The 27,981-nt window shown below is 67.2% G+C and overlaps 1 protein-coding gene across 1 annotated transcript; it reads right to left on the bottom strand.

Annotated features, from left to right (window-relative positions):
• Positions 1-32: 32 nt before the first annotated feature.
• Positions 33-27,306, bottom strand: GPSM1 (G protein signaling modulator 1). Its single transcript, XM_044264555.1, is given in 15 exon segments — positions 33-1,487; positions 1,490-1,634; positions 2,736-2,944; positions 3,378-3,534; positions 7,991-8,167; positions 8,991-9,061; positions 14,679-14,802; positions 15,943-16,051; positions 16,770-16,925; positions 17,609-17,724; positions 17,911-18,034; positions 18,569-18,711; positions 19,337-19,472; positions 20,153-20,374; positions 27,204-27,306. Coding segments are annotated over 15 exon segments (2,340 nt in total). The 5' UTR covers positions 27,269-27,306; the 3' UTR covers positions 33-1,101.
• Positions 27,307-27,981: the final 675 nt, after the last annotated feature.

The raw sequence follows: 27,981 nt of genomic DNA, 5'->3' as shown, positions 1-27,981 counted from the left end.
CATCCTTAGGATTAATTATGACACAGACATTATTCACTTGGCAGACTTTATTTTTTTGGGAAAAACAAACAAAAATGTACCTCTTGGGTTGGAAAGGACCCACTGACAGCATGGCAGACAACGCGTGAGCAATAAATATGCACGTACATTCAAGTATGTGGGGCGGCCCGGGAGAAGCCCGTGTTCTGGCGTCGGACCCCACACCCTTCAGAGCATGGTCGCTGTGGGCCCGGGGCCCCCAGGCTGTACTGTGGGGGGGGGGGGTTGGCTGCTTCCCCACGCTTGGAGAGCCTCAGAGAAAGACCAAGGAGCCCGGCTGAGGCACCTCCTGGGGAGAAGGTAGCCCCCACACCCTAGGGGCCACAGGGTTGAGGTGCGGGGCCAGGGGCTTGCCAGAGGGCTGGTGGCAGGCCAGGGCTGCAGCCCCCCAGAGGGCCTGTCTCCTGCCCAATCCCGTGGGCTGATGGTGTGTGCGGGCGGACCTTCCCCACAGGAGGAGGCAGTGATGTCATCTTCCCAGCTGAGGGCTGGGTGCTCACTTGGAGGCACAGGGTTGAGCCAAGCTGAACCCCCCTGGCTTCTGCCAGCCGCCCCGGCCCTGGTGGGGTGAGGGAGCAGCTCTCGCTGCCGGCTGGCATTCCAGCCGGGCCTGCTCTGTCCCTGGGCTTTCGGGGCTTAGGGCTTAGGGTGTCACAGCTTATCCCTACTCTTCCCCTCACCTCCCTCAAGGCCCCTGCCTGCTCTGGACTGGGGGCCAGGGCCTGGCGACAGTGTGTGGGGACACCTGCCCACCTGCACCATCCCGTCGGGGCTCCAGGCTTTCCGAGCCGGCCTTCCACCTCCTCCAGCCCAGAGGAGGCAAGCAGGTGGGCTGGCAGGCAAGGGGCTGGGACTGGGCCAAGCATGTCTGCTCTGTCATCCCTGGGACCCTCCCCGGGAGGACCGAAGCGTCCATGTTGCTGGCAGGCCCCGTGGCAGCGGCTTCAGAGCAGCCTTTGGGGGCTTAGGGGCAGCCACGGAATCTTCACATTTGCCGGGCGGGCCGGAGGGATAGAGCTGGGCAGAGCAGGGAGAGGCCAGGGAGGGTTAGGGACCAGCAAGCTACAGGCCAGACCTGGGGCAGGGTGGGGGCGGGGAGAAGGCCAGGCCAGGCAGGTCGGGCATGTCCCACATGGGAGCCAGTCCAGGACAGAGGCAGGCGCCACCCACCCAGGGCAGCCCTGGCCCGAGCCTACCCCTCCAAGAGAGGGATGCTGTGGGGGCCGTGTGCCCAGCATCGGCCACAGTGGGCGCAGAGCCTGCCCTCAGCCATGGCCTCTGGAGGAATGGGCTTCTCGAGGGGCTGTGGGCATCACAGGTGATAGTGAGCCCCCTGGCCCCAAGGCCCAGAGCTGGGCTGGGGCCAGCCTGGCCGTGGCTGCAGGGTCTTAGCTGGCCCCGGGTTGACACTGCTGCCGGGGCTCGGGGCTCCCACCCCCCTCCTGCTCGGGGCTCCCGGCAAGGTCCACCCGCTGCTCGTCCATCCGCTTGGCCTGCACCCTCTGGATGAGGCTGAAGAAGTCCTCGTCAGGCATGGTGGGGCCGCGGGGCAGCACGTCAGGAGGCGGGCAGCGCTGGTCATCGATCCTGGAGGACTGGGCAGACACAGACTCGTCGGTTGGCAGCTCGGGCCTCCCCCGCCTCGGAGGGCCTGGCCTCGCGCACGGGCCCAGCGGTCCTTGGTCTCGGGGACAAGGCCCACGCGGGGGTTTTGGCCAGCGGCTCTCTCTGCGTTTACCGATAAAATCAGCCCTGTGGGCAGTGCTGGGAGCCCCGGCCTCAAGAAGGAGGAGCCTCTGCCCAGGCCACCCAGGGAGGGAGGACTGAGTCACCGCCAGGCATGGGGGAGCAGGCCGGGCTGCGGCGCTGCTGGCTGGCCTTCCCGTACTGCACCCAAGGCCCCCCGACAGGGATGCCTTCAGGAGCCCCGGGGGCAGGATTGGGGGCTGTAGCTCCCCGAGCCCAAGGTGCGAAGCTCCCCAGGGTGCCCTGTCAGGACAGGGGTCTGGGGCAGGACTGAGGAGGCCCTGGGGCTCCTGTGCAGGGCCTGGAGCAGAAGGGCCGGGATCCGGTGCAGCTGCTGGCACGTGCGGGCGTGTGGGCCAGGGGCTCGGGGGTTCTCTGTAGGGGCCACTTTGGAGGATTTCCGGACTCGCCCAGGGCCGCGCTTTTCTCTGCTCTGTGGGAACGAACATCACGTCTGGAAACCACACCGTCCCCCAGGCTGCAGCCTTTCCCGCAGCCTTGGAGGAGGTCCCTGAACCCTTCTGCTGTCTCGCCCTGCCCGGGGGGCCAGGGGCTGCACCACACCCCAGCGGTGCCCCCCCGCCAGAGCTCCTGCCCCATGAGGAACAGCCAGCCTGAGGGTGTCCGGGGGGGCCCAGGAGCACCTGTGGGCACCCGGTGACAGCAGAGCAGCCGGCCGGAGCCCACCACAGGCTTGAGGAGCCTCCACCCCACGCGAAGGTGAAGGGGCCCTGGGCCGCTTGGAGGTGGAGAGGGACGTGGGGGCCATGGGCGAACATGGTGGGAGATGGGCGGGCACGGGGAGGAGGACACGGGGGCAAAGTGTGGGCATAGGGGAAGATGGGGGCGGGCACGGGGAGGAGGGCACAGGGGGCATGGGGCAGGCATGGGGGGAGACAGGGGCGGGCATGGGGAGGAGGGTATCCCCAGTCCCCCAGCCGCAGGCCCACCTGGCACTTGACAAGCATGTTGAAAAAGTCGTCCCCCGGCTCCTGTGGGTCCCCATCACCGCGCAGACGGCCCAGGTTGCTGTGGGTGACGCGCAGCCCGGGCAGGCTGCCCACGCTGGCCCGTTGGTCGTCCAGCCGGCGGCTCTGGGAGCTGGCGATGAGGTCCAGGAGTTCCTCGGTCTGCGGGGAGGCCGTCAGCGAGGGCTGGGCTGTGGGGGCGAGGTGGGGAGAGGGGGCCCCACGGGCCGGGTCAGGCCAGGGCCCCATCCCACCCTCCACACTTTGGGGGACACGGGGCTCCCAGCAGTGACCCCAGATGCCCTGGGCTGTCCCTGCCACAGGCCCCACACCTACCCACGGGGGCTTCTAGGTGCCGGGAAGAAAGCCTGGCTTCCCACGCCTGCTCCTGGCCATGCCTGCTCCTGGCCCAGGGTCCACCGACACGGTATGCCCCAGGGAGCAGGGATGACGACAGGCTTCCCGGGACGCAGCTTTGGGGGAGACGGGATGAGGTGGTGACAAGGGGCACTTTTGCAGCGGGGTATCCCACCCCTCGGGAGCAAGGGCTCCCGGGGGGCACTGTGCTGGAGGGTAGGGAGTGAGCCTGGCAAGGATAAGGGGAGCTCCATGGGGGGCACTCACCAACCCTCTCCTCCGGGGTGGGGGCAGCTGTGGCCTCGGAGGCCCCAGGCTGACCCTCCTCCAGGGGACAGCGCTGGTCGTCCATACGGCTGCTCTGGAACTTGCTCAGGAGATCAAAGAAGCACTCTTCGTCGGAGGATGGGGCCCGAGGGATGCTCTGGGGTGGGGGGGGTGCGCATGCAGTCAGCATTGGCTCTGGCCCAACCACGGCGGCCTGGCTCCGGTCACCAGCTCCTCGGGCCCCCAGACAGCACTGAGGTTGCTGCTCCGCCCGGGATGAGGTCAGGACCCTCACCACACCTGCCCATCCTCCTCCCACACCCCACCACCAACCCCTGCTTGCCCTCCTGGAGCGCTTCCCAGCAGCGTCCCTGTGCCCCACATCCCCCACCCCTGCCCCACGGGACCCTATCACATGCTTGTCGAGCTCCAGCTGTGCTGGTAGCTCTGGGACCCGACCGCCCAGCATGGCACTTGCCGGGGCGGCCAAACGCACAGATCAACCTGTAGCGAGTGAGTGACTGGACCCTGGGCGGGCGGGAAGCCCTGCTGCCCAGCTCCCGTATCACAGTGGCCTATCTGTGCCAGGGCCCCGGCAGCCGTGACGGCGGATCCGGGACCAGCAGTGTCAGGTCATATCACCACAGGCAGGGAGCCACAGCTAGGGGAGGTGAGGGCTCCTGCGTTACACCCCAGTCCCACCTCTTCTGTGCTTAGACCCGTGGGCAGGCCCAGAAGACAGATGTGTGGCGGCCAGAGCCCTGGATGTTCAGGATGTGCAGGATGTTCAGGCTAAAGAGAAGGTGCAGCCATCCCCCAGCCCCCTGCACGCTGGCTGAGGTGTCCAGGCTCTGCTCTGAGTGGCTGCGGGGGGCAGAGCCTGGATACACTGAGGGATTCTGGGAGATGCCTCAGTGTGCAGCCCGGGTGTGGGGAGGGCTGACCCAGGGGCCACCTGCAAGGTCTGGGCAAGCCCCACTGATGAGGCCAGGGAGGGGGCGGTGGTCCTCAGAGTGAGGGGGGATGGCGAGCAGAATCTGGGCCACTGGACCTGCCTGAGTCCCAACTGGCAAACCCAGTCCCCCTCTGGGCCTCAGTTTACACATCCATAGGAGGGGAGGCTGGAGGCAGTGGTCTCTCAGGGCCCCGAGGGTGACTGGTGGAGGGGGCAGCTTCCAGGAGCCACCTTGGCTACAGACTGGGTCTTCCCCTGCTCCCTCTGATACCAGTGGCCCCTGCCCAGCACTGGCCTGTCCACCTCTTGTCTGGTTGAGGGGGCCTCCTGGGGCCTGCTCAGAGCCTCGCTCACGGAGAGGCCACAATAGCAATGGTGTCACCTACTAAGCGCTGGCTGGGGCCCAGATCGCCTGATGACAAGCCCCCCCCACCGCAGAGGCGGGTACCAGGGCGGGGGAGCTCAGTTGGGGATCCCCAAACAGGCCCAGTCTGGGCCCCCAGGGTGGTACGGTCCCCCAAAGCCAGAGGGATCCAGGGAGGGCCAACCTCGTGGGTGGTCCTGACACAGCCTACGGGGGAGCCGTGCCTGCGGCCCGTGTGGGAGGACAGCGGCCCCTCCCCTGTCCCACCAGGGCAGGCCCAGACCCAAGGCTGAGGGTGTTTGAGGAGCCTCCGACTCAGCGCTCTGCTGTCCTGTGTTCTGGCCCAAGACCCCACAGAGCCCGGAGCGAACCAAAAGCTGGCACAGAGTGCACAGGGGCCTGGGCCGGGGTGGGGGCCCGGGGGTGCTGCTCTTGGCGGAGTGGTCAGGGCCAAGCATCAGCTCTGCACGGGTGGGGGTCGTGGAGGTGCCTCCCGGGAGATCAAGGGCTGTTTACAGGCTGCTTGGGGCCCCGGGGTCAGCCAGGTATGGGGGTACATGCCGCACCCCCCTACTGCTGGGGACGGCAGGTGGACTGTGGGTCAGGTGAAGGGAGCCAACCCCTCCCGAAAAGGTGTAGCCGAGGGGCCCCTCTTCTCTAGACACCTGGGCCCTCAGCACTCCAGCCTCCTGGGGCTGAGCTAGGTACTGTTTGCCAGAGGCTTCCCCTGACCCATCACCCCTGTAGCTGGGGCTGGGCAGAGAGGGCCCCAGAGCAGAGCTGTGTGGGCCCCCTGGGAAGGGCTAGGGCCTCCGTCATTTGGGGGTGTGTGGGGATGAGGCTCTGGACAGCAGAGAGGCCCCGCTCACATGGTTTGCCACCCTGGGTGCCCGCAGGACATGCTGTGCCCTCTCCGTGGGCCCCTGACTCAGGCTCCCTGGGTCCTGCTGGACTTCCGGCCTGGGACTCGCTGGCTCCCCGCACCCCTGCCTTGGCCGGGTGCAGAGGTGCTGAGCTCACCCCAACAGCACCAACCCCAGGACAACAGCTCTGCTCTGCAACACCCCTCCAGCATCAACGGGCCCCGAGTGCTCCCTGAGCCTCCCGCGCCGGGGACCCGACACTCACGCTAACACCGCAGCTCCCCTCCAGCGGCGTGACCGGGCCGCGCGCTATGTGCCGTCTGCAGTCTGGGCCATGTGGCGTCTGTGCTGCCCCCGTAGGTTCAGTGCTTAAATAGGCCCCAGGGGCGCACTGTCCCCGCCCCGGAGGGCCCCCTCCCTGCGCTCACTCGCTCCCGCGGGCGCACACTCACACACAAGGCACAGACGCACACGCACACGCTCTGTAAACAGACTATTTCCAGCACAGAGGGCTCCTGCTCTGGCCCACGGGCGGTCAGGCCGAGGGGTGAGGGGGATGGAACCCGTCTGGGAAGCAGCGTTCCCATGGACAGGGGCCCCTGAGAGGGGTCCGGCTTCCTTCCATGCTGGGTCAGCCCAGAAGTCGTCTCTTTTTTCAGCCCTGACTCCTGAGGCCGGAGCCGGCTCTGCCATGGCCGCACGAGGAGCCAGAAGGATGCTGGCCCTTCCCACGGGCATGGGCTGTGTGGCCACTCCCCGTGCAGCAGCCCCAGGGGCCCCACCCCCCCACAGTGCCCTCCCCGCCCCTGCCACCCGCCACGGGGTCCCTTCCCTGCACCGGGCGGTCTGATGAGCCTCGGCCTCTGGCTGGCCCCCAGGACAGTCCTCCTCGTGCTGGCCCAGGGCCCAGTGCCAGCCGACCCTGAGGCACTGGGGGGAACTGGGTAGGAGCCCTGGCAGGAGGGGAGGACGGGATGGGGACGCAGAGCCCCCAGGGCCCTCTCTGTCCTGCACCTACAGGGAGCTCAGAGCCCTGGAAGGAGGGCCCGCCCACAGTTCTGACAGTGGGGAGCTGGGCCAGTGTCTTCAGGACAGGGGAATCAGGCGGCCACTGGGGTCCAGGCCTCCAGCTGGGGCCAGCCTTGGCTCTCCACCACTGGCATTTCCTGCAAAGGTGTCCCCACAGCCCAGAACCCATCAGGTCTCTGAGGAGCAGAGCTGGGGTTCCAGGAGCTGACCACGGCCTTGGAACCCCAGCTCCACGAATCCTAGCTGGGTGCCCTCAGGCCACCTCCCTTGCTGCCCTGTGCATCAGTTTTCCTTCTTAGGGCTGCTGTAAAGGGATCACACATGGCAAGCCTGAACATTGGCTACTATCCACGTTTGGTGGAAGGCACCCCCTCCCCCGGATGGCAGCAACTGGGACACAGCTAGGGCCAGGTTACCATGGGGAAAGGCCTTCCTGTTCAAAGCCTGCTGTGGCTCCCTGGTGCCTGGGGGTCCTCCCCTGCCAGACACTTTCTGGAGGGACTGTGACACTCGGGACCGGCGCAGTCCTGATCCCCATGTCCTGCCCCAGGAGGAGTTCCCGGGGCCCCCAAAGCCCCGTGTGATGGTGGCAAGGCCCCGCACTGAGGGCTGGGGGCCCCAAACGCACGGTGTGGATGGCAGCCCCACTCTGCTGGGGCCTCAGCGGCGCCCCCCTCCTCCCCCCTCTCCCTCCACAGACACAGACCCTGGCTGGCAGGCTGGAGGGCAGTGCCGGGGTCACACGGGGTTGGCAGAGGCCCTCCCGGGCACAAGGGAAAGACGGGCACAGAGCAGCCCTCCAAAGCTAAGAATACCCAGCGCGGCGCCCACGCTCCTCAGTGTCGGGGCAGGTGCTGATTAAGCCCTCAAAGGAAACTGTTTTTAGACTAATTCCCAGGCATTTGGACCCAGGTGTTCTGCATGCCTGGTGGTGAGGGGTGGTGTTCTAGGCTGACCTCTGAACCTGGCTCGGCGGAGCCTCCCAAACCCTGACCGGCTTCCGTGAGCCCAGATGGGCTAGCCCCATCTCACGGATACCCGCCAGGAGCGGGAGGTCCCTGTCCCTCTGCCCCCACCGCTCCCTCACACACCATCCGTCCGCCTCCGGCTCCGGACGCTCTGCACCCAGACAGGGCTGCCAGCTGGGCCCGAGGGCCTGCGGTCCCCCCAAGGTCGTCCTACAGACCCCCAAACACGAGGCCTCCAGTCCAGTTTCTCTATGGCCTGGGCCCAGCCGAGGCCAGGACACAACAGATGGAGTGCTGTCCGTGCACCGAGTGCCCTGCACTCAGGCCTGGGGGCGTTCCAGGGCCGTGGCCTCTGCCCCCGGCGGGTGGGGGGTGGGCGCCTGGCCCAGCCCAGGTCTGCAGCACAGGACGGCACCCAAGAAGAGGTCGCCTACCGTGCGGGGGACCTGCACCCGGACGTCTGCGCTGTCCAGCGGGGAGTGGCCTCCCTCTCGGGGCCTCTCGGCAGCCTCCAGCCCCTCCTGGTATTTCCTGCTCCTCATGGGGAGAGGGAGCACGTCCCTGCCTGGCCCCCGCCACTCCCCCACCTGGTGGCTGTCTCCATTCTGCTCCTGGGGAGGGGGAAGAAGGCCGGGCATGGGCGGGGGCCGTCAGCAATCCCAAACCCATGCTCCCCGGCACGGGACCCCAAGAAGGGAGAGCAGCAGCCCTCTCTCCCAGACTCACGCCTAAGCTCTCAGGGGTCAGAGAGGGGCGGGAGAGAGGGCCTGGTGGTGCAGAGAGGCAGGGCAGGCCGCTGGAGGAGCTGCAAGTGAGGCAGCTGACCCCACACTGAGCAGCGAGTGACCACGGCAGCCACGCACCTTGCTCCCCAACAGACCCCCACACTGAACCCCATCCATGCTGGAGGAACCAGAGGCTCAAAGAGGCTAGCTTGCTCCCCCAGGACGACGCAGTGCCCACTTCTGGCAGGTACAGAGTGGGCCCAGAGCCCTACCCTGCCCCGTGTCCAGTCGCTTGGGGGCTTGCCAAGGTCTACCTGCTCCAGCTGGAACGGCGGGGAGCACCCAGGAATGGGAACCTCCCAGGACACTGGGGACCGTGGCTGGGTGGGGGCTTGGGGTCTACAGTGGGTAAGGACTGGGGCTTGTCCCCCGGGGCACACGGCTGGTGGGACCCTGGGATGAAGTGGGCGGGGACAGGGCCTTGCAGGGGCCTCTCGGGGGCCAGTGGTTGGGCTTGCGTCTCAGGCTGCAGAGGGCACCCTGGTCTCCGGTTGCGGCGATGCGACCCAGACTGGGGTGGGGGATGGAGGTGGCTCAGCAAGTACTGGGCCAGCCTCAGGGGGACCTGCTCTCCGCTCTCAGCTGCTCACGGCCAGGGGCTGCCCCTCTGGCCCCGGGGCCCCAGCCGCCCACCCCGAGCCCCACTCACCCGCTCCAGGGGGAGCCTCAGCAGGCCCCAGGTCTCTGCACTCAGCCTCTGTGTCCTCTTGGGCCTGGCACCTGGAAGACAGCAGGCCCGGTCAGCCTGGCACTGACTGGGGACCGAGAGGTGGGCTGGTCCAGGCCACCGGGTTCTCCGGGGACGGTCAGGGTGTCAGCCTGCACCCTGGGGACTGGCAGGGGAATGTCCACCTCACGGTCCCCTGCAGAAGCAGACACAGTGTCCGCATGACCTTGCACCCCCGACGGACAAGCAGTTGGGAGTGGGGGTGGGGCAGACTCCCCAGGGCCTGGGCGGGGTCTGGCCTCGGTGCTCCCTACAGGTCCAGTGTCTGACCTCCTGCCATGCCCGGGGCCTCCCCCACCGAACTCCGTGCAGATGGGGCCTCGGACCCTGATCTGTTCACTCCTCAACCTACACGCACACGCGCAGCCCAGGTCCTCCCAGGAGCCGAACACCCCTCCAGCTCCACACACAGGCTGGGCACCCGCTGGGGGCCCCTGTGCAAGGGTGGGGCTGTGCGAGGCAAGGAAGTGCTATGCGTAGAGTGAGCAAGGCCTGCCGGGTGGCGGACGCTCCAGGGTCCTGTCTTGGCAGCACCAGACCTTGGACCCATGGCCCGCCCTCGGGCTCGGTGCCCCTGGCAGACTGGGCCTGCAGGCCTGTCGCCGGCGGTGCGGAGGGAGCCCCGGGGAAGCGTCTGACTGCGGCTGGCGTGTCGTGGACACCCGCAGGCGGCATCGCGAGGACGGCCTGCCCTCCGTAGCTATCCCGGCACGGCGCGGAGCTCCACGCAAACACCCGTGGCGGACAGCGCAGGCCGGCCCCACCCTGGGCCCACACGTGCTGCCTGAGACACGGTCCCCAGAGCAAGAGGGGCCGGCTCAGGAGGTCATTCGGATCAGCCCAACCAAACGCCCAGGGCTTCCTAAAAGCGGAATAGGTGTCCAGCCCTTCTTCCTGTCCCGGCCTCGGGGTTCTGAAGCAGCCACACCCTGCCCCCCACACTCCAGAGGCCTTGGGTGGAAAAGCAGTGACTCTCGGAGGAGGGGTTGGGGACTGCTGTCCCAGCAGGCCAGGGAGGGGACAGCTGCAGCAGCCTGACCAGGAGATGGTGGCCTGCAGCTACCTGGGCCCAGGACGTGGGGCTGTCCGCTGCCCCTCCCCCGTGCCTTCAGCTGCCGTGGTCAGGGCCAAGCCTGCCTCTGCCCCCTGCACGCAGCCCCTGGCCAGCAGGCAGCGCCCAGGTGTCGACCCCACGTTGTGTGGCCGAAGGAGCTAGAGCAGGCCCAGAGGGGGCGGCCCCTCTGTGTGTTTCCTCATAAGGGCACCACCCCAACCCGTCTACCCCCACCCCAGACTAGGCAGACTGCTCTGAAGAAACACTGGAATCCATCCCGCATCAGCCGGTGCCTGGGGGTCGCGACCAGCCATGGCAGTAATGGAGGAGCACCGGGGCACCTTGGGATGGGTCCGTTGGGATGGGCAGGCCTCTGTGCATAGCCCGTTACTCACCACAGCCAGCGACAACCTGGTTCCATCTCCCGCCATGGGCGGGCTGGTGGTCCCTGTCTTCTCTGCTCCCTGAGACCCCAGGGCCCGATTCGATGTCTCCACCCTGTGTGCTGGGCCCTGCCTGGCTGGACGGTCAGGCACAGGCCGCGGTGGAGGCTGAATTGCCGCTCTGAGACACGGCTTGTGTCCGGCTCCAGGGCGGGTCCCCTCGTGGCCCTCTGAGCCTGGCTAAATGCACCCTCTGTCGGGAGAGCGGGCTGCCCTCACTGGGGCATGCGGCCACACCAGCACGGGCACGCGTCCCATCCCACCCAGCCCAGAGGGTGAGGTCTGGAAACGTCCCTGAGCGCCACCCCACTCCCGCCCGCGTCTGACCAGCGCCGGCGTCACTTCTGCCTACCAGTCTCGCGCTGCGCCCGGCCCCGACCGGCCCCTCCCACGTGCAGCTTGTCCCATCGACACGGGCAATCCTGCTTTCTAACTGCGTGGCTGTGTCCCCCCAGCTTCTCCCTGCCTTCAGTCTCTTCCAAAATCCCAGCAGCTCCACCTTCAGAACAGATCCAGAATCTGAGCCCTCCTCACCCTTGCTGGGGTCTGCCTCCCTGCTCTTGGACCCTGTCCACGCTGGGGGGCCAGAGAGATGCCTGCAGGGCGTGTTCGATCTGCTTCCTCGGTTCACCCTGCAGGGGTCCCCTCCCCCTCAGTGCTCCTCCCAGCCAGGTTTACCCAGGCCCCAGGGCCTTTGCACAGCTATTCTCCATTTAAGTTCAGGCTCACTCCCTCCTCCCTTTCTAAGTCTTTGATCAGATGTCACTGCTATGGACCACATGTTTGTGTCCCCCACATTCCATATTGAAGACCCAAACTGCCCCTGCACCGTGATGACATTAGGAAGCAGGACCCTGAGAGGTGATCAGGGTTGGGCTGAGGCCCTGCGGGTGTTGGGGTGGGTGCCCCTGTGAGAAAACAGAGCCCCTCTACCCCCAGACCCCACCGTCCTGGCTCCCTGCTCTCACACCTCCAGTCCCCAGCGGCAGCGGAACCATCAGAAGTAAACATCCAGGCCTTCAAGCCTCCCGGTCTGCGGTGCTCCGATCCGCTCCCAAGCTGATGGAGGCCCCCACAAGGCCATGCGCACTCACACCCAGCCTCACGCTGCTCCTTCTTCCCAAACACCTGCAGCGCGTTATCTGTCCACTACTGTCTGCCACACATTGTCACCCCTGGTCGCCTGGGCGGGCTTGCTCCCTGATGCGCAGCCTGTGTTTCCGGGTGTTCATTACGTGGGGCCCGTCACACCCGGCTGCCCTCCCAAGACTCTGGATACGGGGGCTCAAGAAAAGAGACGGCCAGCCGTGGTCACAGGGCCTGGAGACGCAGAGCCAGGGTCAGGACGTGAGAGCTCAGGTCCACTTGGCAAGCTCCAGAAGGTCAAGCGTGGAGCAGCCAGAAAAGGGACAGACATGAGGACAGCTAGGACCCCCGCAGCCTCGAAGTCTTCGGCCGTGTGTCGTGGATGCCTGGCTCGTGAACGGGGACAGGCCACCTGCTGAGTGTGCGGAGGGACAGGGGGGTGTCCACATCTTCAGCCCACCCCAGGGAGTGCTCTCATCCCTGCCCCAGGACAACAGTGGGCCCAGTTCCCAGGCGGGGACAGTGGGGCACAGCTGGGTCCAATGACGGGGTCCACCAGCCAGGACGGGGCGGAGCCAGGGCCTGCAGCCACAGCTATGGCTCAGATATTCACTGCACATCCCAGCCCGCTATGGTGGCCAAACACAGGGTCCATGGACGGCCCATACCCTGTGAGACACAAGACCACGGTTCCAGCTCCCCAGGGCTCAGGGCCGGCCCTACCCTCTTATGAACTGATCGGGCTGCCACGTCCGCGGCGGGTGCAGCGGGACCTGCATCTGACACGCCCTCGCCGGAAAGGGCAGGCTCACGGCCCAGCAGGACACCGGACCCGGGCCCAAGCCCAGGCCCCTGCGGCCGGCTGGGAGGAGCCTGTGCCCACCCAGACTTGTTCCGGGGTCTCTGCTGGGATGGGGGCTGCAAGGCTGGGACCTATGATCAACCCACAGACTGAGCCACGCCCCGCGCCAGGCTCTGGATCCTCCAGCCACAAAGCATAAAGGACTCTTGTTTTTCTCACAACAGTAAAGAAAAGCTCGAGTCCGCCACCCGCCCACCATGGCCCTGCCCGCCGCGGCCCCTCTTCACATCCTCCCAGGGTTCTAGGATGTGGGGCGGGTAAGCCCCCTCCCTGATCTCCCCTGGCCCCCTTCCGCGTCACCTGCCCCGCCAAGGACTGACACGCTGTACACACAAGGGCACCATCCCTAGCCGCGAGGGTCCGTTTCCAGGCACCCTTCTGGAAACTGGGCCAGGCCCCCACCCACGCTCTGTGTGCATGCGCGGAGTCAGTGAGGGAGTGATCGGCCCCTGCAGGAGTGTCCCGCGGTGCCCCCTCCACAGGGCCCAGCCCCTGCCAGGCTCACCTGAACAGGGGTTCTCCTTCAGAGCTGCCCAGACTCCGGGGGCCTGCCCGCCCCCAGAAGCTGCACTGCAGGGTCTGAAGGCCCCCAGAGACGCCTGGGGCCCCCACACCTGCCTCCATGGCCTGAGCGGGCTGCTCTGGAGAGCGGCCCCTGCCAGCCCTGGCAGCGGGCGGGAAGCGGGCTTCCGGAGGCCCTGGCTGGGAAGGGTCTGGGCACGGGGCAGGGCAGCAGAGCCGGCCTGGGGAGGACAGAAGCTGCCTTGTTCCCAGCACAGCCCAGCCCTTTGCCCGTGACGCGCCCCGCCTTTCCTCAGCTCGCGGAAGGGGACAAGAGCGGCACAACCTGGACTAGCCACGCCCCCGGGGGCGCCTTTCCAGAAGCCCAGCCCAGCCTCGCCCCCAATTGCTGCTGGCTTTCTCAGCGGGGGCTTCGCAGGGCCAGGGGCTCCAAGCAGAGCTGCCCACCTTCAGGAAAACCCCACCCAAAGGGTCGATACCGTCCTATGCATCCTGGGGCAGGACGGGGGACAAAGGGGGAGCCCTCCTCCACCCCACCCCCTTCAGCCACAGCACTCCAAAACGAGGGTGGTTGGGGGTCCCAGAAGGCTTTGCGCCTCTACTCCTGTCCTCACCCGAGTGGGAGCGACATGTGCCCCCTGTTTCCCAGGACAGGGCAAGCTCAGAAACTCCCAGCATTAGGCATGGAAACCCTGCAGCCCCTCCACACGGCCCCCAGCCTCTTCCCCAGCCTCCTCCTCAGCAGGCCTGACGGGCTCTGGAGGCTGGCGCAGGGCGGGCAGGCACCCCTGGGGAACACGGCCATGAAGGGATTGGGGTCAAAACTCAAAGAACCATAGGTTGGGGTCCGTGCAGGCAGGGAGGGGGCAGCTAGCTCCCTGCCCCGCACCCACCTACTGCCGCCTGGGAAGCCAGTTCAGGGAGCGCCCCCCACCCGGCCCCACACTTTTTATCCATTTTCTGCTTTGCAAGGAACATTCTGTCCCCATGTGTCCCTGTGTGCCTAACGATGTGGACCTGTGTGGGGGGACCCGCAGCCCGTGAATGAGGTCACTACGGCTGCCTTGGCCCACCCTGGGCTTAGCACCCTGAGCCTCTCTGGCTGACGCAGCCTCCGCTTCCCACCCCCAGGGCCCAGCCCTCAGCCCGGAGCAGGAGGATCACCGAGACAGGGGCGGTGAGTGGCCCTCTCCTTGTCTTCCCCATCCCCACGGTGTCACCAGGGGATAAGCCAGGGGTGCTCAGGGTGAGTCCAGGCCCTCATTGCCGCAGAGACAACAAAGCACTGGCCTGAAGGCCTCATGTTCAGGCCACACTTTTGTCCACACTGTCCCTGCCCCTGAATGCCTTTCTACCCCATACCTTCCAATCTCCCAATTCTTGGCCTGACCCGGGGAAATAGGACCGTCTGTCTGTGCCCTGAGCACCCTGGACCCTGGACCCCCTGCCCCCCATCTGGGTACTCCAGAGAAGGGCCAAGAAGGGGTGCCCGTGCAGACACCCCCGCGGCCAGGGGCAGACCACCCTCACTGGGCAGTTCTGTCCAAAACTCTCCCGCTGACCTTCGGGTCAACTGCACCCATGCCCCACACACCCCAGGAGGCCTCCTACCAGACCCCTGCCCACCCTGTCTGGGAACTCACCTTGGGCCTCGTAACCAGCCAGGTCTGGCTTCTCGGTGGCCGCGGGACTGGGCATCCGGCCCAGCAGCAGCTGGAGCTGTGCCACGTTCATGCGGGCTGTGAGCTCCCCGCTGCGGTCCCCAACCTGCAGCCGAGCGGGGCCCAGTTAGTGCGCAGGTGAGCGGGAGGCTCTGGCAGACCGTCGCTGAGCCCTGCGCCTCCAAGGGAACCATGCCTCACTGTACCTCAGGGATGGAGTCTGGGGGTTTTGGCCCTGGGTAACGGGGGGCCATGTGGGCTCCAAGCAGCACCTCCATACCCCAGGAATGCCTGGGCCTTGGGCAGCCAGCCCCGTGCCATGTGGGGCACTCCTGCCAGAGCGCCCTTCAAGGGCAGGTGGCCTGCCCCAGACCCCACCTTTCTCAGTCCCGGAGCTTCCCATGCACCCCTCGAGCCCCTCAGGCCCCCTCCAGGGTCCCAGGTCAGAGCAGAGGATGGCCCTGCTGCACAGGGGAGAGTACACTGCCCGAGAACAAGCCCGAACACGGTGAGTGGGCCATGGCCAGACCTCGAGTGGAGCCCAGGGGCCACTGGTTGGCCCCCACCTATGCTCAGGGGGCCATGGGGCCGGCCTTGCTGGGGTGGGCTCTCCTGACCCAAGCTTCCCTGTTCCCCACCACTGGGGCTCCTATGGGTCTTGCCAATATCAGGCATGGGGCTGTGATGGGTCTGGGTGGGCACTGGGTGTGTGCTGGGGGGATGTGGCCGTGTCACTGGGGCCGAGGAGGATGGGACAGAGAGAAGGGGGCAGGCTATAACCATAGTAGGAGGGTCCTGGGTCCAGGGTCCCTCGAAGACCCTGCCTCCCATCCCCAGAAGGGTAAACAGCTGAGGGTTCCCGGGGGAAAAGCCTGGGGGTGGCCATGACTTTGTTCCCCTGGGCTGCCTGTGGCAGGTCATTTCCACCTTGGCCTGGCCAGGTCCCATCGAAGACATAGGACCCGGGCGTGGGTGGGCCCACAGGGAATGATGAAACTCTAGGGGTGGAACACGGGCCCCCTGCTCCCCTCCCCCCACGCCCTGACTGCAGAGATAAGCACCCACCAGCCTCTGAAGTCTCGCCCAGTACACGACAGCCCGGGAGGGATGGAGGAATGTCCAGCCAGGAGCCGGGGCACACAGAGGAGCCTGGTCCCAGGTGGGCTGGGCACTGGGGGGCCTCTGAGGCCAGCTAAGGCAGCCGTGGGGGACAGGTGGCAGGGGAGGCAGGGCAGGCCGGGCTCACCTCCTGGGAGATCTCCAGGTGTTTCTTGGCAAAAGTCAAGGCCTGTGCGGGGCTCCCCATGGACACGTAGGCATTCCCCAAACTCCAGCACGCCCGGCCCTCGCCCACTCTGCCAGGGCAGGAAACAGGTCACAGGTACAGCCCGTGGCCTGCTGGGCCTCACTGGCCCCCTACAGGCCAATCAGGCTCTCACCCCCATGGCTCCCTCCATCCTTGAGGACAGGGACAGGGGCACTCCCCAAGTCATTAATCTTTCAATTAAGGTGAAAAATCACACAAGGTAAAGGCAACCCCTTCAGGGTCAGCCCAGGGGCTCCGTGCACTTAATGATCACCATCCAGTTCCAAAACATCGTCCCCCCAGGAGCAAGAGCTGGCCACTTGGAGCCCCCAGACAGGGCAGCCGGCCAGCAGCCCTCTCCTCCCCGCGAGAGGCGCAAAGCCCACGGCTCGGAGGCCCCTGCCTGGCCGCCGCCCACACCTGCCCATGTGTTCAGACTCCTGTGTCTCCTCGGAGACACGGAGTACTCAAGGGCCACGGACGGACGCCGTGATGAGGGCCCACCCCCAACCAGCCCGCCCCCAGTGTTGCCACAGCAGTTGGCCCAGCGCCCACCGGGTCTCACCGAGTCCCACGTGGTGCGTGGTGGGGCCTGCGACGGAGGGAGGCTGAGGCCAGGCATTGCTCAGAGTCGCCTGGCGGTCAGCGGCAGGCCAGGGCCTCGCTGGAAGCAGCTTGCGGCTTAGCCCATGAGGACCGGCCAGAATCCCCCGGGGCCGGCCCCGCCCCCAGCGTCCCCACAGCCCCCCAGTCCCTGCCCCGCACACCTGTCGGCCAGCTCCTGGGCGATGAGCAGGTGCCGGAGGTGGTACTCGGCTGCGCGCTCGTAGTCCTGCAGCAGCGTGTAGGTGTTGCCCAGGCTGTAGCAGGCCTGCGCCTCCACTGCCTGGTCCTTGAGCTGCCTCGAGAGCTGCAGCGTCTTCCTGAGGAAGGCACAGGGGTCAGCCCCAGGGAGGAGGGCTTCTAGCAGCCCCCTTTGCTGGGGGGCCCCCATCTGCGGGGTGGACAGTGGGCGACAGGGATGCAGTCCATCTGCTCAGAGCCCTCAGCTCCAGGGTCCCACGGAGGTCTCCAGAGAGGACTAGGGACAGCACATCCCAGCTCGGGGTCCTTACTTGGGGTGTCAGGGCTCGGCACGGGACCTGGGGCTGGTGACCCGGTCTCTGCGACTCAGGCTAGGAGGTGGATGGCTTGTAGAGCCTCCCAGCACAAGCCAGGGATGCCCAGGAGCCCCCATGGTCTTTACCCTTTGAGTCCCTATGAGACAGACCACACCTGCGCCCTAGGGGCGTCGTCGGGGGCAAAGGCAGCTCCAGGGTTCCACCGACAGCCGGCGCCACGAGGCCCTCCACCAAGGCCGGCTGCGTCCCTGGCACACAGTGGCTTCCGCCAGCACTTACTGAGTGAAGGTCGTTCTTCCCGTCCCTGGCAGCCCCCGGACGAGGGCTTTGCCAGGCCACCCTTCTGGGTTGGCCCAGAACCCCCCACCTGGCCCCTGGGAAGGCTGGGAGGTCAGGCTCACCTCTGACCTTGGGCTGGTGTCCAGGTGGCCCCCCTCCCCCTGGCTGGGCTGGGCAGGTGGGGGCGGGCGGGCAGGCCTGCCTACTTGTAGTACTCAGCAGCCACGTCAAAGCGCCCCAGGAAGATGTGGGCGTTCCCCAGGTTGCTGTAGGCCCTCCTCTCGGCCGCCTTGTCTCCAAATTCCTTAGCAATGGCCAGGCGCTGAGGACACAGACCCAAGGCCCGGGTGGTCCCACAGCAGCCCTGGGACCTGAGGCGGACAGCAGACACAGCCTACCCGCCCAGGGCGGCCAGGCCAATGTCTGCGTGTGCAGAGGGGTCCGCCCAGGTCCCTGCACTGGGCGCCGACAAAGCCAGGTGGCTGGGGGAGCCCCGCAGTGGACTCACCTCCTTGTGGAAGGCCGTGGCCTCCATGAAGCTCCCCAGCAGGTAGTGGGTGTTGCCTAGGTTGCCATAGGCCCTGCCCTGGGCCGCCCGGTCGCCAAGCTCCTTCACCAGGGACAGATTCCTCCTGGGGGTCGCGTCTGTCTGAGCCACGTCCCTCTCAGTGCATGGGAAGCAGGGGCCCCGTGACACCCACCCCCGACAAGGCTAGAGGGCGATGAGCAGGCAGCCTCCGCTTGGCTCCTCCCAGGAGCGCGCCCCAGCGGGCGCCGTGTGAGCTCTGAGGCCAAGTCGGGGCTCGTCTGCCCCAGGCTTCTCGCATGCACAGACGCTCAGCCCCACGCCCCTGGCCTTCTTGCAGCCAAAGGTTTTCTAAATGCCACACGTGGCTTCTCCACACCGCCGTGGATGACTGACGCGTGGGGAGATACCGGGGGCTGGGGTGGAGCCCCACCAGACCCTGAGCACAGGTGCAGCGGGGGGTGGGGAAGGAGAGCTGACCAGGCCATCGCCATGCAGGGGTCTGTGGAGAGCCGATGGGGTCAGCTAGGGGCACCTGCCACGCCCCGTGACCAGCAGCGGGGTGTCAGGAAGCGTGAGGGAAAGCGTGGACACCCCGCAGCCCGCAGGCTCTGCAGGGGCCCCTGCCCACCCCACTCACTCATAGAACTCGGAGGCTCTGCGCAGCGGCTCCCGGACGTCCGGCGGCAGGTGCCCGGGGTCCTGCGCGGCGGTCCAGGACAGCTGCTTGCCCTTGGCATGGTACACGTTGCCGATGTTGTACAGCGCCCTCGCCTCCCCAACCTGAGGGTGGCACCGAGGTTGGGGGACCTCTGTAGACCAGGCCCCCAAGGAGCCCACTGTCCCCAGACCATATATCCCCTGAAGCAAGGACCCGGAAAGGGGCGATCACCACATCCAGACGCTAAGGTAGGGCCGGAGCCCCAAGAAGGGCTGGGGGGTCTTATGTGTGATGACTGCTCTCTGAGGACACCCCAAGTGACTGAGTCACAGGGAAGGGGTGGCCATGCCTGGTAACAGGCACCCCTCTGGTCTCTGCTGCCCAGGGAGAGGAAGGGCCTCCCAGCCAGGCCTGGCCCCCTTGAGCTGTGACTTGGGGTGAGTCACCCTATTTCCTTATCCACGCTGATCTCACAGGGTCACAGAGGGAGGTCACAGAGCAGGACAGTCAAGCGTCCGCACCGGGCTGGACCCACAGCTTCCCCATCCCCCTGCTGCCACGCGGCCACGTCTCCCTCTGGAGCCCAGAGCAGGGAGGTCGGTGAGAGGAAGAGCCGACATGGATGTTGGGGGGCCGGGGCCTCTAGCTTGGGCAGCGGGCCAGGCCACCCTCCCATCTTCCTCCCATGGGGGACAGTGTGGGGCCACAGGTCGGGAGTGCTGGCCCCCCAGGGAGCCACTGACCGACCTTGTCCCCCTGCTCTTGGGCGATGTCCAGGTGCCTCTGGCAGCAGACGACGGCCTCGTCAAAGCGGCCCAGGACCTTCAGTGTGTTGCCCAGGTTCCCACTGGCCTTGGCCTCCCCCATGCGGTCCCCGATGGTCCTGGAGGGCAGTGGGGAGTGAGCAGCCAGGCTGAGGGCTCCAGACGCTGAGTCCCGCAGGGACGCCGGGCAGGGGTGGGCCTGAGCCGACTGGGGCAATGCTGGGCAGGGGTCCTGTGGCTGGCGGGCGAGGCCCCCTCGGGCAGCCCCCAGGATGGGGAGTCCAGCTGGGGGTCACTTCTCTGCGGGGCCCCGCCCGCAGCTGTCAGGGCCTAGGGGGCGCCGGATGGAGACCGGGAGAGCCGGGGAGAAGGGGGCACCTGGCAGTGTGAGTAACTTTCAACATGCTGGCGGGGTGCGGAGGACACCTGGGGCTCGCTGGCCGGGGAAGGGCCCGTGGGCATGGCTGGTGGGAGCCCCAGGGAGCTCCACTCCCTCTCAGGGGCCCCTGCTGCTGACTGCACATGCGAAGGAGGGGCAGAGGGTGGGAGACAAGCAGGGGGGTGTTCGGGGAGGAGAGCAGCTTGAGCCAAGGCTAGGGGGCTGAGGGAGGGTGGAGACCTGCGGGACCACAGGCGGTCCCCCCCCCACCCCGGCCAACACACACACACAGTCCTGGAGGCAGGCCCACGAGCGCGGACACACTCGGGAGAGCAGGCCCCAGCCACGCCCACGGGCCGACGGACCAGCCGGTCCTGGTCCCCAGGTCCCCGAGCCCCCGAGGCAGGCGCCCGCGCTCACCGTGCCAGCAGCAGGTCGTGCCGGTGGTACTCCAGGGCCCGGGAGTACTCCTTCAGGTAGAAGTAGGCGTTGCCCAGCTGGCTGTAGATGGCACTCAGCGTCTTCAGGTCCTCCGTGCCCACCTGCACCGCCGCCTCAAAGAACGCCGCGCCTGCCTTGAAGTCCCCCGCCTTGCAGAGACGCTCCCCCTCCAGGGCGAGCTCCAGGCACGAGGCCTCCATCCTGGGCGAAGGGGACGAAAGTCACAGCCTGCCTCTCACGCGCCCTGCCGGGGACGCGGGCTTCCACGCTGTCGTCGCGAGGACCACGAGGCCCTGCGACAGCCGGACCCACACTGCACACGTGCGTGCTGTGCCCGGGAGCAGGTGCCAGGGCCGGTGGCGCGCCCATCCCCCAGCTGGCACACCTGTGCACCTCACCGAGGGCGTCTCACTGCCCACCCCCCTGCCACGGCTCAGGGGCTCCAGGCAAAGGCGTGAGTCTGTGACCACAGCAAGGCCTCAGGCCATGGCGGCCAAGCTCCAAACACAGCCTCCCAAGAAGTCTCAGGCGCCTGGGTCAGGCCACCCCTGGAGTCACATCCCTCCTCCAGGGTGGCCTCGGCAGCCTGGGATGGGCCCTGAGCGTCACCAAGGACAACCGAGGCTCACAGAGGTTTGGAGAGCTGGCCAAGGCCACACGGGCAGAACCTGACCCCCCCTCGTCCTAGAGTACGCCCCGAGCCTCCAAGGTCTCCACGGGGGGCTGTGGGCTCAGGCATCATCTGTTCTCACCTCCCACCCATGGGGGAGGCATGGCCGCATCCGAGCCAAGGGTCAGCCAGCCCTGGAGCCGAGGAGCGCTCAGCTGCCCCACGGCCACGACTGCCTGATGGACAGCGGCTCCCCCACATCATGGCTCTACCAGGGGAGGACAGGACAGGACCATGCTTAGGATGAACCCAACCCCTGGAAACTGTTCCAGGTTCCTGGCCCATGAAGCCAGCCTGACCCCAAGGGTCCAGAGTTCCTCGTGACAACCCGGGCCCTAGCCGGAGGCTGTACCAGACCCTCCTCCCCCGACCTTTGGGTGGGGGCTTCAGAGAAGCAGGGCCCTGCTTGGCCCCTAAGGTGGGGTCTGGGCCCCCCAGCTGCTAGCCTAGGCCCTGTGGTCCCTGGGTCTTAGATCACCTATCACGGGAGCCTCATGTGTGGGGCTCGGGCCCTCCTAGCTGTGGGGTCCTGGGCAGGCCACATCACCACTCAGAGCCTTGGTTTCCTCCTCTGTCCTCTTCTGGCTGGTTCTGTGGGTTCCCCGCTCAAGGCCTGGCCCATGGCCCTGCCCTTGGGTGGGAGAGTGGGGCCCCAAGCTGGAGGGCACCCTGGCAGGTGACCATACATGCAGCCCTGGAAAAGTGGGGGGCACGTTCCGCACGGCCGAGGGCCAACCCCGACGTCCCAGGTCCGGGTCCGTGGAAAGCCTACAGGTAACTGAAAATGTCCACACCAAACGGCCCACATGGCCCAGGGCACCTGCCCCTCAGCTTTGTTGGGTTGCGCAGTGGTCAGCAGTTACTGGGGGGAAGCACACGGCTCCCCTCAACCAACCAACAAATCTGTCTACGGCAATGCTTCTCCACCGTTTGACCAAACCCCCTTCGATCCAAACCGTGGCGCCCGGCCCACTTCACCTCTGCATCGACAGGAAAACGTGCACTTCCAGCATTTCCGACAGCACCGCTTACCAAGAGGCAGGGGTGCACCTGTGGAGTCCTGAGATGCTAAGCCCAGCACCCCACACCCCATGGGCTCAGAGCTCTCTGCTGGGAAGCCCCCCACCTTCACAGAACTGCTTGCCCAGCCTCGAACCCCCAGCATCGGGGCCACTCCTCCCGGGAGGGCTGGGCTCTGGGACCTGGCACCGCCCTGCCCGCGCCAGGTTCGAGCCGAGCCTGGGGGGCCCCTCTGAGAGCCAGGGGTCAGAGCTTTGGCCTCATACACGCCCAGTCTGGGTAGGTCCATCCAGATGCTGCACCACAGGAGCCCTCCAGAGGCCTCCCCCGGAACCACTGCCATGCGTGGGGCTCCTTAATCTAGGCCTGCCAGGCCTCACCCAGCTGGGCCCCAGGCCATGGGACGCCGTGGGCCAACCTCTCCTCCCAGGGGATGTAGCAGCCTTGGGGCTGTGACGCTGCCGTGTCCGGACCGAGCTCACCCTGTTGGCTCTGACCGGGTCAACAGTGAGGAGAGGGGGGACGGCTGCCCCCAACCCCGGGGCCTGCCTGGACACCACGGTGAAGGAGGATTCTGGTGCGGGAAGGGCCCGGGGCCCAAGAAAGCAGGAGGTGGGGGGTCCACGGAGGGGTGTCGGGCGTGGCCACCCTGAGTCCCAGACAGGCCAGTCTAATCCTGGCTCCAGGATCGTGAGGACGCCCCCTGGACAGGCCGCAGGCAGGGAGTCCGAGCGGGGAGCCCCACCCCCTCTACTGAGCCCGAGAGCCCCCCACGGCCCCTTGACCTCCAGCACCAACCCCCTGCCCCCGTCACCACCCAGCACACCTCTTCCTCCGCAGGTTACGCATCTTCTGCACGTAGAGCCACAGCTCCAGGCCCACGGGCAGCAGCAGGGGGCGGGGCCGCGGGGCACCGTACACCACCTTGCACACGGCCTTCTCTGCCAGGCTCAGGGCCACAGGCTGGCCCTCGGCAGAGGCGGCCGGCATGGCGGGGCTCCAGGACTCCCTCCTGGCCTGCCAGCTCCCGGCCCACCTTGGCTGCCAGTCCCGGGGATGCCCCGGTCTCGTGGTCCCCCTGCCTCCACCCACCCCAGAGCGGTGGGCCGAAGGCTCTGGCGTCCCAAGTTCCAGGAGACCCCAGGTCCTCAGGCAGGCTGTCCAGGGCCTCCTGGGGACTGAGGGGGATCAAGGGATCAGGGCAGCTCAGAGCTGGGGATCAGCACCGTCAGCAGACAGGGCAGGGCCCAGGCGGGGGACAGGCTTTCTCTGCCAGGCCACTTGCCCAGCTCAGCAACGGGCATGGGGGTGGCAGAGGGCTCCAAGGCTGTGCAGCTCTGGACCATGGGAACAGGAAGGGGGTGCCGCTCTGGGGTTCCCTCTGACCCCGAAACTACCTGGAGTCAGAGCACACAGAGAAACTGAGAACACGAGGGAGGGTAGGAGGCCCAGGGCAAAGACCAGCCCAGGTGCAGGATCTCAAGGCCAGCACGTGCCCTGGGGGCCCTGTTCACTCGGCGGCGGGGTCTGGTGAGGCTGAGTCTCCGGAGGGCCGGGGGCAGGTGAGGACAGGGATGGGGGGATCTGGTCCCAGGCTGCCGGCCACACCAGGTCCTGCTTCCCAGTGTCCAGACCGAGTACCCCCACCACGCTAAGGCTTCTGTCAAACCCCCATCCACCCCCCGAGGACCACTCAGCTGACAGGTACGGGGCGGGCCTGGGTCACCACGTTCTCACCCAGCTCCTATTAACGAATTAGAGCTCCGAACCCTCAGATCAACCCCAGGCCCCCTACTCTGCCTCCCAGGGCATGTCTGAAGGACAGACTACCCTCCCCTGTCTTGCCTGAGACCCACCCAGGCTGGCCAGGCCCACATCCCTGCTCTGGAAGAGGATTCCGGAGCCTCTGCCCCAACACCACCTCTGCAGGCCTGTGGGTGTTTGCCCCGTCGCCTGGCATGTGCCAGGCATGACCTAAGTGACGGACCGGTCTGCAGCCGCACTGGACCGCCCACTCCAGCACCAGTTTGTGGAGCGGGCCTTCCTGCCCTCTAGCCACATGTCCTCCCTGCAGGACTGCCCGGGGCCTGTCCACCCCACAGGCTATCAGGAGACCCACTTTCGGGGCACAAGAGCCCCTGCAGCTCTGGGCTGGGCTGACCAGAGCTTGCAGAGCTCCCCAGGGCTGTGGCCTCAGCTCCCCGGCAGCCTCTCCTTTCTCTGGGAGGGACGGCCTTCCCACCTGGGATGTGTCGCCCTTCCTTGCAAGGGCCCATCAGGCCGGCTTGCCCAGAGGCCGGACCACAGTGGCCAGGAAGAAGGACACCGTCTGCCAAGCTCCTGCCGCCCTCCCGCAGGCTGACCGGTTAATAAAATGGTTATGGACTCCCCGGTGGCCAACCTTACTCTTTGGCCACATCATGCCCACACCCTTCCAGCCCCACCTTGGCATCCAAGACAGCACCCCGCAGAAGCCATCAGCCCAGCCTCACTTGGACCAAACTGCTCTGCTCTCCATCAGGCTCCTGCCCTCACCCACCTGTCCCGCCAGCCTCTACGGGGTCCTCCGGGACAGACACCATGGCTGGTCTCCAAGCCAGGCCCCCAGCTCCCACCGCACAGGGTTACCTGGGGGCTGTGTCCCCCTTCCCTCCATCCTCTGCTAAACGCAGTCACTGTCCTCTCTCTCCAGGGATGTCTGCCCCAGTCCGGGCCACCAAGCTGCTGTGCCAGGGCCCCCGCTCACCCCATCCTGCTGCCCCCCAAAAGCAAAGCCATCCTGACTCCCTTCCACATGGAGCTTTCGGGACAGCACAGGGCAGGGAGCATGATGGAAACAGGAATTGCTGGTGGAGAACACGTGTGTCACCTAGCTTGGGAAAACGCTGGGGGTTGCGTTTCTAGTGAACCCTGGGGCCAGGCCATTAGCCTGCAGATGCCATGCCACTGCTGGTGCCTGGGATACGGTGGAAAGAGCCACAGTGGGGACGGGTAAGCGGCAGGAGGCCGTCCCACTCCTGAGGATGGCCCTGTCTGGCCACCTTATGCTTGGGACCCACGTCTGACAGGGCACCCCACGGTGGGGGTGCTCACCACTCCCCCAGGGCCTCCCCACTTTCAGGGACCTCCTGGCCACCTGCCCCTCCCCTGAACCCTCCTCTCCCAGGCCCCGTTGGCTCCTCCTTCCCCAACCCCTGCTCCAGGGAGGAGACTCTGCCTCCCCAGCACCGTCCCCTCCCCAGGGCCCCATCCGGGGACTCCTTGGGCCCATGGGCACATTCACGCCCTTCTGTGTACATTCCGAGCCCAAGTCCCCCAGACCCCATGTCACCAGGCAGGAATTTGGCATGGGAAGGGAGCTGCTGGGGTAGGTTCCCCCAGAGGTGCCCCCGAACGACTGTCTGCAGAGTGGTTAAACCAAACGGCCGCTCATGGCCCCTCCGCTGCCCTGCCATAGGTTGGCTTCCTGGCCAGGGGGTGGACGACCTCCTGACGCCTTTCCCCCAGCCCAGAGGAAGCGCCTCCCTCCTCTCCAGCTAACAGCCCCCACCCGTCCAGGATGCTCCCACACACGCTCCCCGACTCCCACCCCTGCCTGCCGGCCTCCGAAAGCCAGCACCGAGCCGGACCCACCCTGCCCACAGCTGGCTGTGGCCACCCAAACACCCCTGTGAGGGGTGTCCGCACAGGCCCGCAGGAGGGCTTGCGGCAGCGCACCCCAAGTCTGCGCTCGGCTCGCCCCTTCGAGCTCAACTCAGCTCTCGGCTGGCAAGGATGGCCGGGCTCAGGGCCTCTGCCAACGTCCCCTCTTAGCTCTGTCCCTGCCAAGGACGGCTCCCCCCAGTCAGGGTCCTGCCTGGCGTGTTACTACTGGGCCCCAGCACCGGCCCACACTCCCGACTGCCAAGTCGAGACTGTGGATGTGGACCAGCACCAAAGGGACCCCAGGCTCAGCTGTGCAGGGGATCCTCTAGGGCGGGCCTCCAGTGTCAGCTGCCAGGAAACCCACCCGCACACCCCTCCCCCTACATGGGGCCCAGGAGCCAGGCCGGGGGGCTCAGCACTCAATCCTGGGACCATACAATGGCGGCTGTGTCTGACCAGTGGCACAGGGACCAAGGTGGGAGGAGCGGCAGACCTCCTTTTCACTCACCACCAGGGCCTCATTCTGCACTTTGGGGGGGGGTACCGAGGAGGGGGCACGTAAAACAGGGCTTTGCTGCTGACGCACTGGCCAGCTGGGGCTGGAGAATCCTCTTGGGCAAGGCTGGGCCCCTCGAAGGCCCAGCATCTGGGGAGGCCGCCAGGTCCTAGGAATGATGGTGTCCGTCCAAGTCCAAGCTGGGGACCCGTCAGGCGCCCTGGAGGCAGCCAGTCCAGCCCCTGCCTGGCACTTGTGCCGACGGTACTGGGCCCCCGGCATCCCTGGCAGAGTCCATCCCCCTGGGAGGACCTGGTGCCCACGTGCTCGGGCACCTGGCATTGCCGTGCAGGACGCCCTGGCCCGGGGTCAGCAGGCAGGCACGCCCGCAGGTGTCAGCTCAGAAAGCGCGGGCCGCCGGCCTCCATGCAGGGCCCGGAGGCTGGAGCCTCTCAGGCGGACACACACCCCACCCGGCTGGCCGGCTCTGCAGCCTGGATTCCAGCCTGTGGTCCCCTGAACCCAGATTCACAGTGGGGCCGTGGGGACAAAGCCGGGTTCCTTCAGCCATGCTGCCTCCAGAGAATCCAAACCGCAGTCGCGGGTAGGTGGTGCAGGGCTTGGGAGGGAGCTCCTGGCCGGCCCCCTCCACACACCTGCTGGGCCAGGCTGCCCAGCTGTCAGAGCGCAGCTGGGAAGCTGAGGGTCTCCCTCCCACTGTCCCAGGGCAGGGGGTGGGGGGCGGTCCAACAAGCAGCAGCCCACCCCAGCCAACCGACCATCCTGACCACTGGCTAATTCTGGCACCCGAAGGGCACCAGCCCTGGGAGGCCTGCGGCCCCCACCCTCAGTGCCCCCATCCCTGCATGTCCTCCCCCCCACGCCCCCCACCCTTGCGGGCACCTCCCCCACCAGGTGTCTCCTTCCTCTGCATCCCCTCCTTCACCCCGGGTGCCCCCTACCCCAGGACCCTGTCCTCCCCAGTCCCCGCCCCCGCGGGCGCCCCCACCCCTGCACCCCTCCTCCCCGCGCCTCCACCGCCGCCAGCCCGCAGGGAGGGCGCGTCTCCGCCACGTTGCGCGCCCACCGCAGCCTTTGTTCCGGGCCTCCCGCCTCCTGCCGCCGGTCCCCGCGCGTCCCGCCCGTCCCCGCGCGTCCCCGCTCGTCCCCGCAGGCCCCCACCGGGCTGCCCAGCCTACCTGGAGTAGAGGCGCCGGGCCGGGCCGGGCAGCTCTTCGGCGGCGGGCGGGGCCGGACCGGCCATGGGGCTGGGGTCGCCGAGGGCCGGGGGCGCACGCCCCCCCCACCCCCGCTCGCGCGCCGCCCTGCGCCTGTCCCCGTCCGCTGTCCACCGCCCACCGTCCACAGTCAGTCCGTCCCTCCGTCGGTCTGTCCGCCCGCCCGCGGGAGGCGCCGAGGAAGTGATGCGCGCGGGGCGCCGCCCCTCCCGCCGTGGCCGTGATGTCACCGCCGCCCGCGAGGGGAGGGGGCGCGGACGGAGCCGCGGGTCCCTCCCCCCGCGCGCGGCCCCGGGGAGGGGGCGGGGCCTTTGAGCAAGAGCGTCCCTGCCCCCCAGGCCCCCTCTCTCCCTAGCTCCGGGCTAGGGGGGCACGGCAGCGGCCTGGCTCTGGGCTCGGCCCCTGGGCCCCAGGGTTCTTCTGGGACTCGCGGGGCGCCTGGGTGTCCGTGCAGCCCTGCCGGCCTCCCCACCCCCAGGCGGGGGTCGTTTGAAGCCTCCTTGCCTTTATTTGGCAGGCGGCCAGCCCCCCTTAGCCTGGGAGCTGATGGGAAACACTGCTCCATGCCCCCGTGTGACTCCCCTGGTCCTTTGGAGGGGGCCTGGGATCTGCACTCAACAGGACCTGTGTGGCCTGGCCCGGGGAGCCCCTCACCCTGCTGTTTCTTACTCCCCAAACCTGGGATCACCGCCTTGGCCTCGGCCTCCCTACCACGGTCTCACTTGTGAAATGTGAGTGC

Source organism: Neovison vison, chromosome 9, assembly GCF_020171115.1.
Source record: "Neovison vison isolate M4711 chromosome 9, ASM_NN_V1, whole genome shotgun sequence".
NCBI lineage: Eukaryota > Metazoa > Chordata > Mammalia > Carnivora > Mustelidae > Neogale > Neogale vison.
The sequence above is the reverse complement of the archived record's forward strand: the minus strand, read 5'-3'. Positions and strand labels throughout refer to the sequence as shown.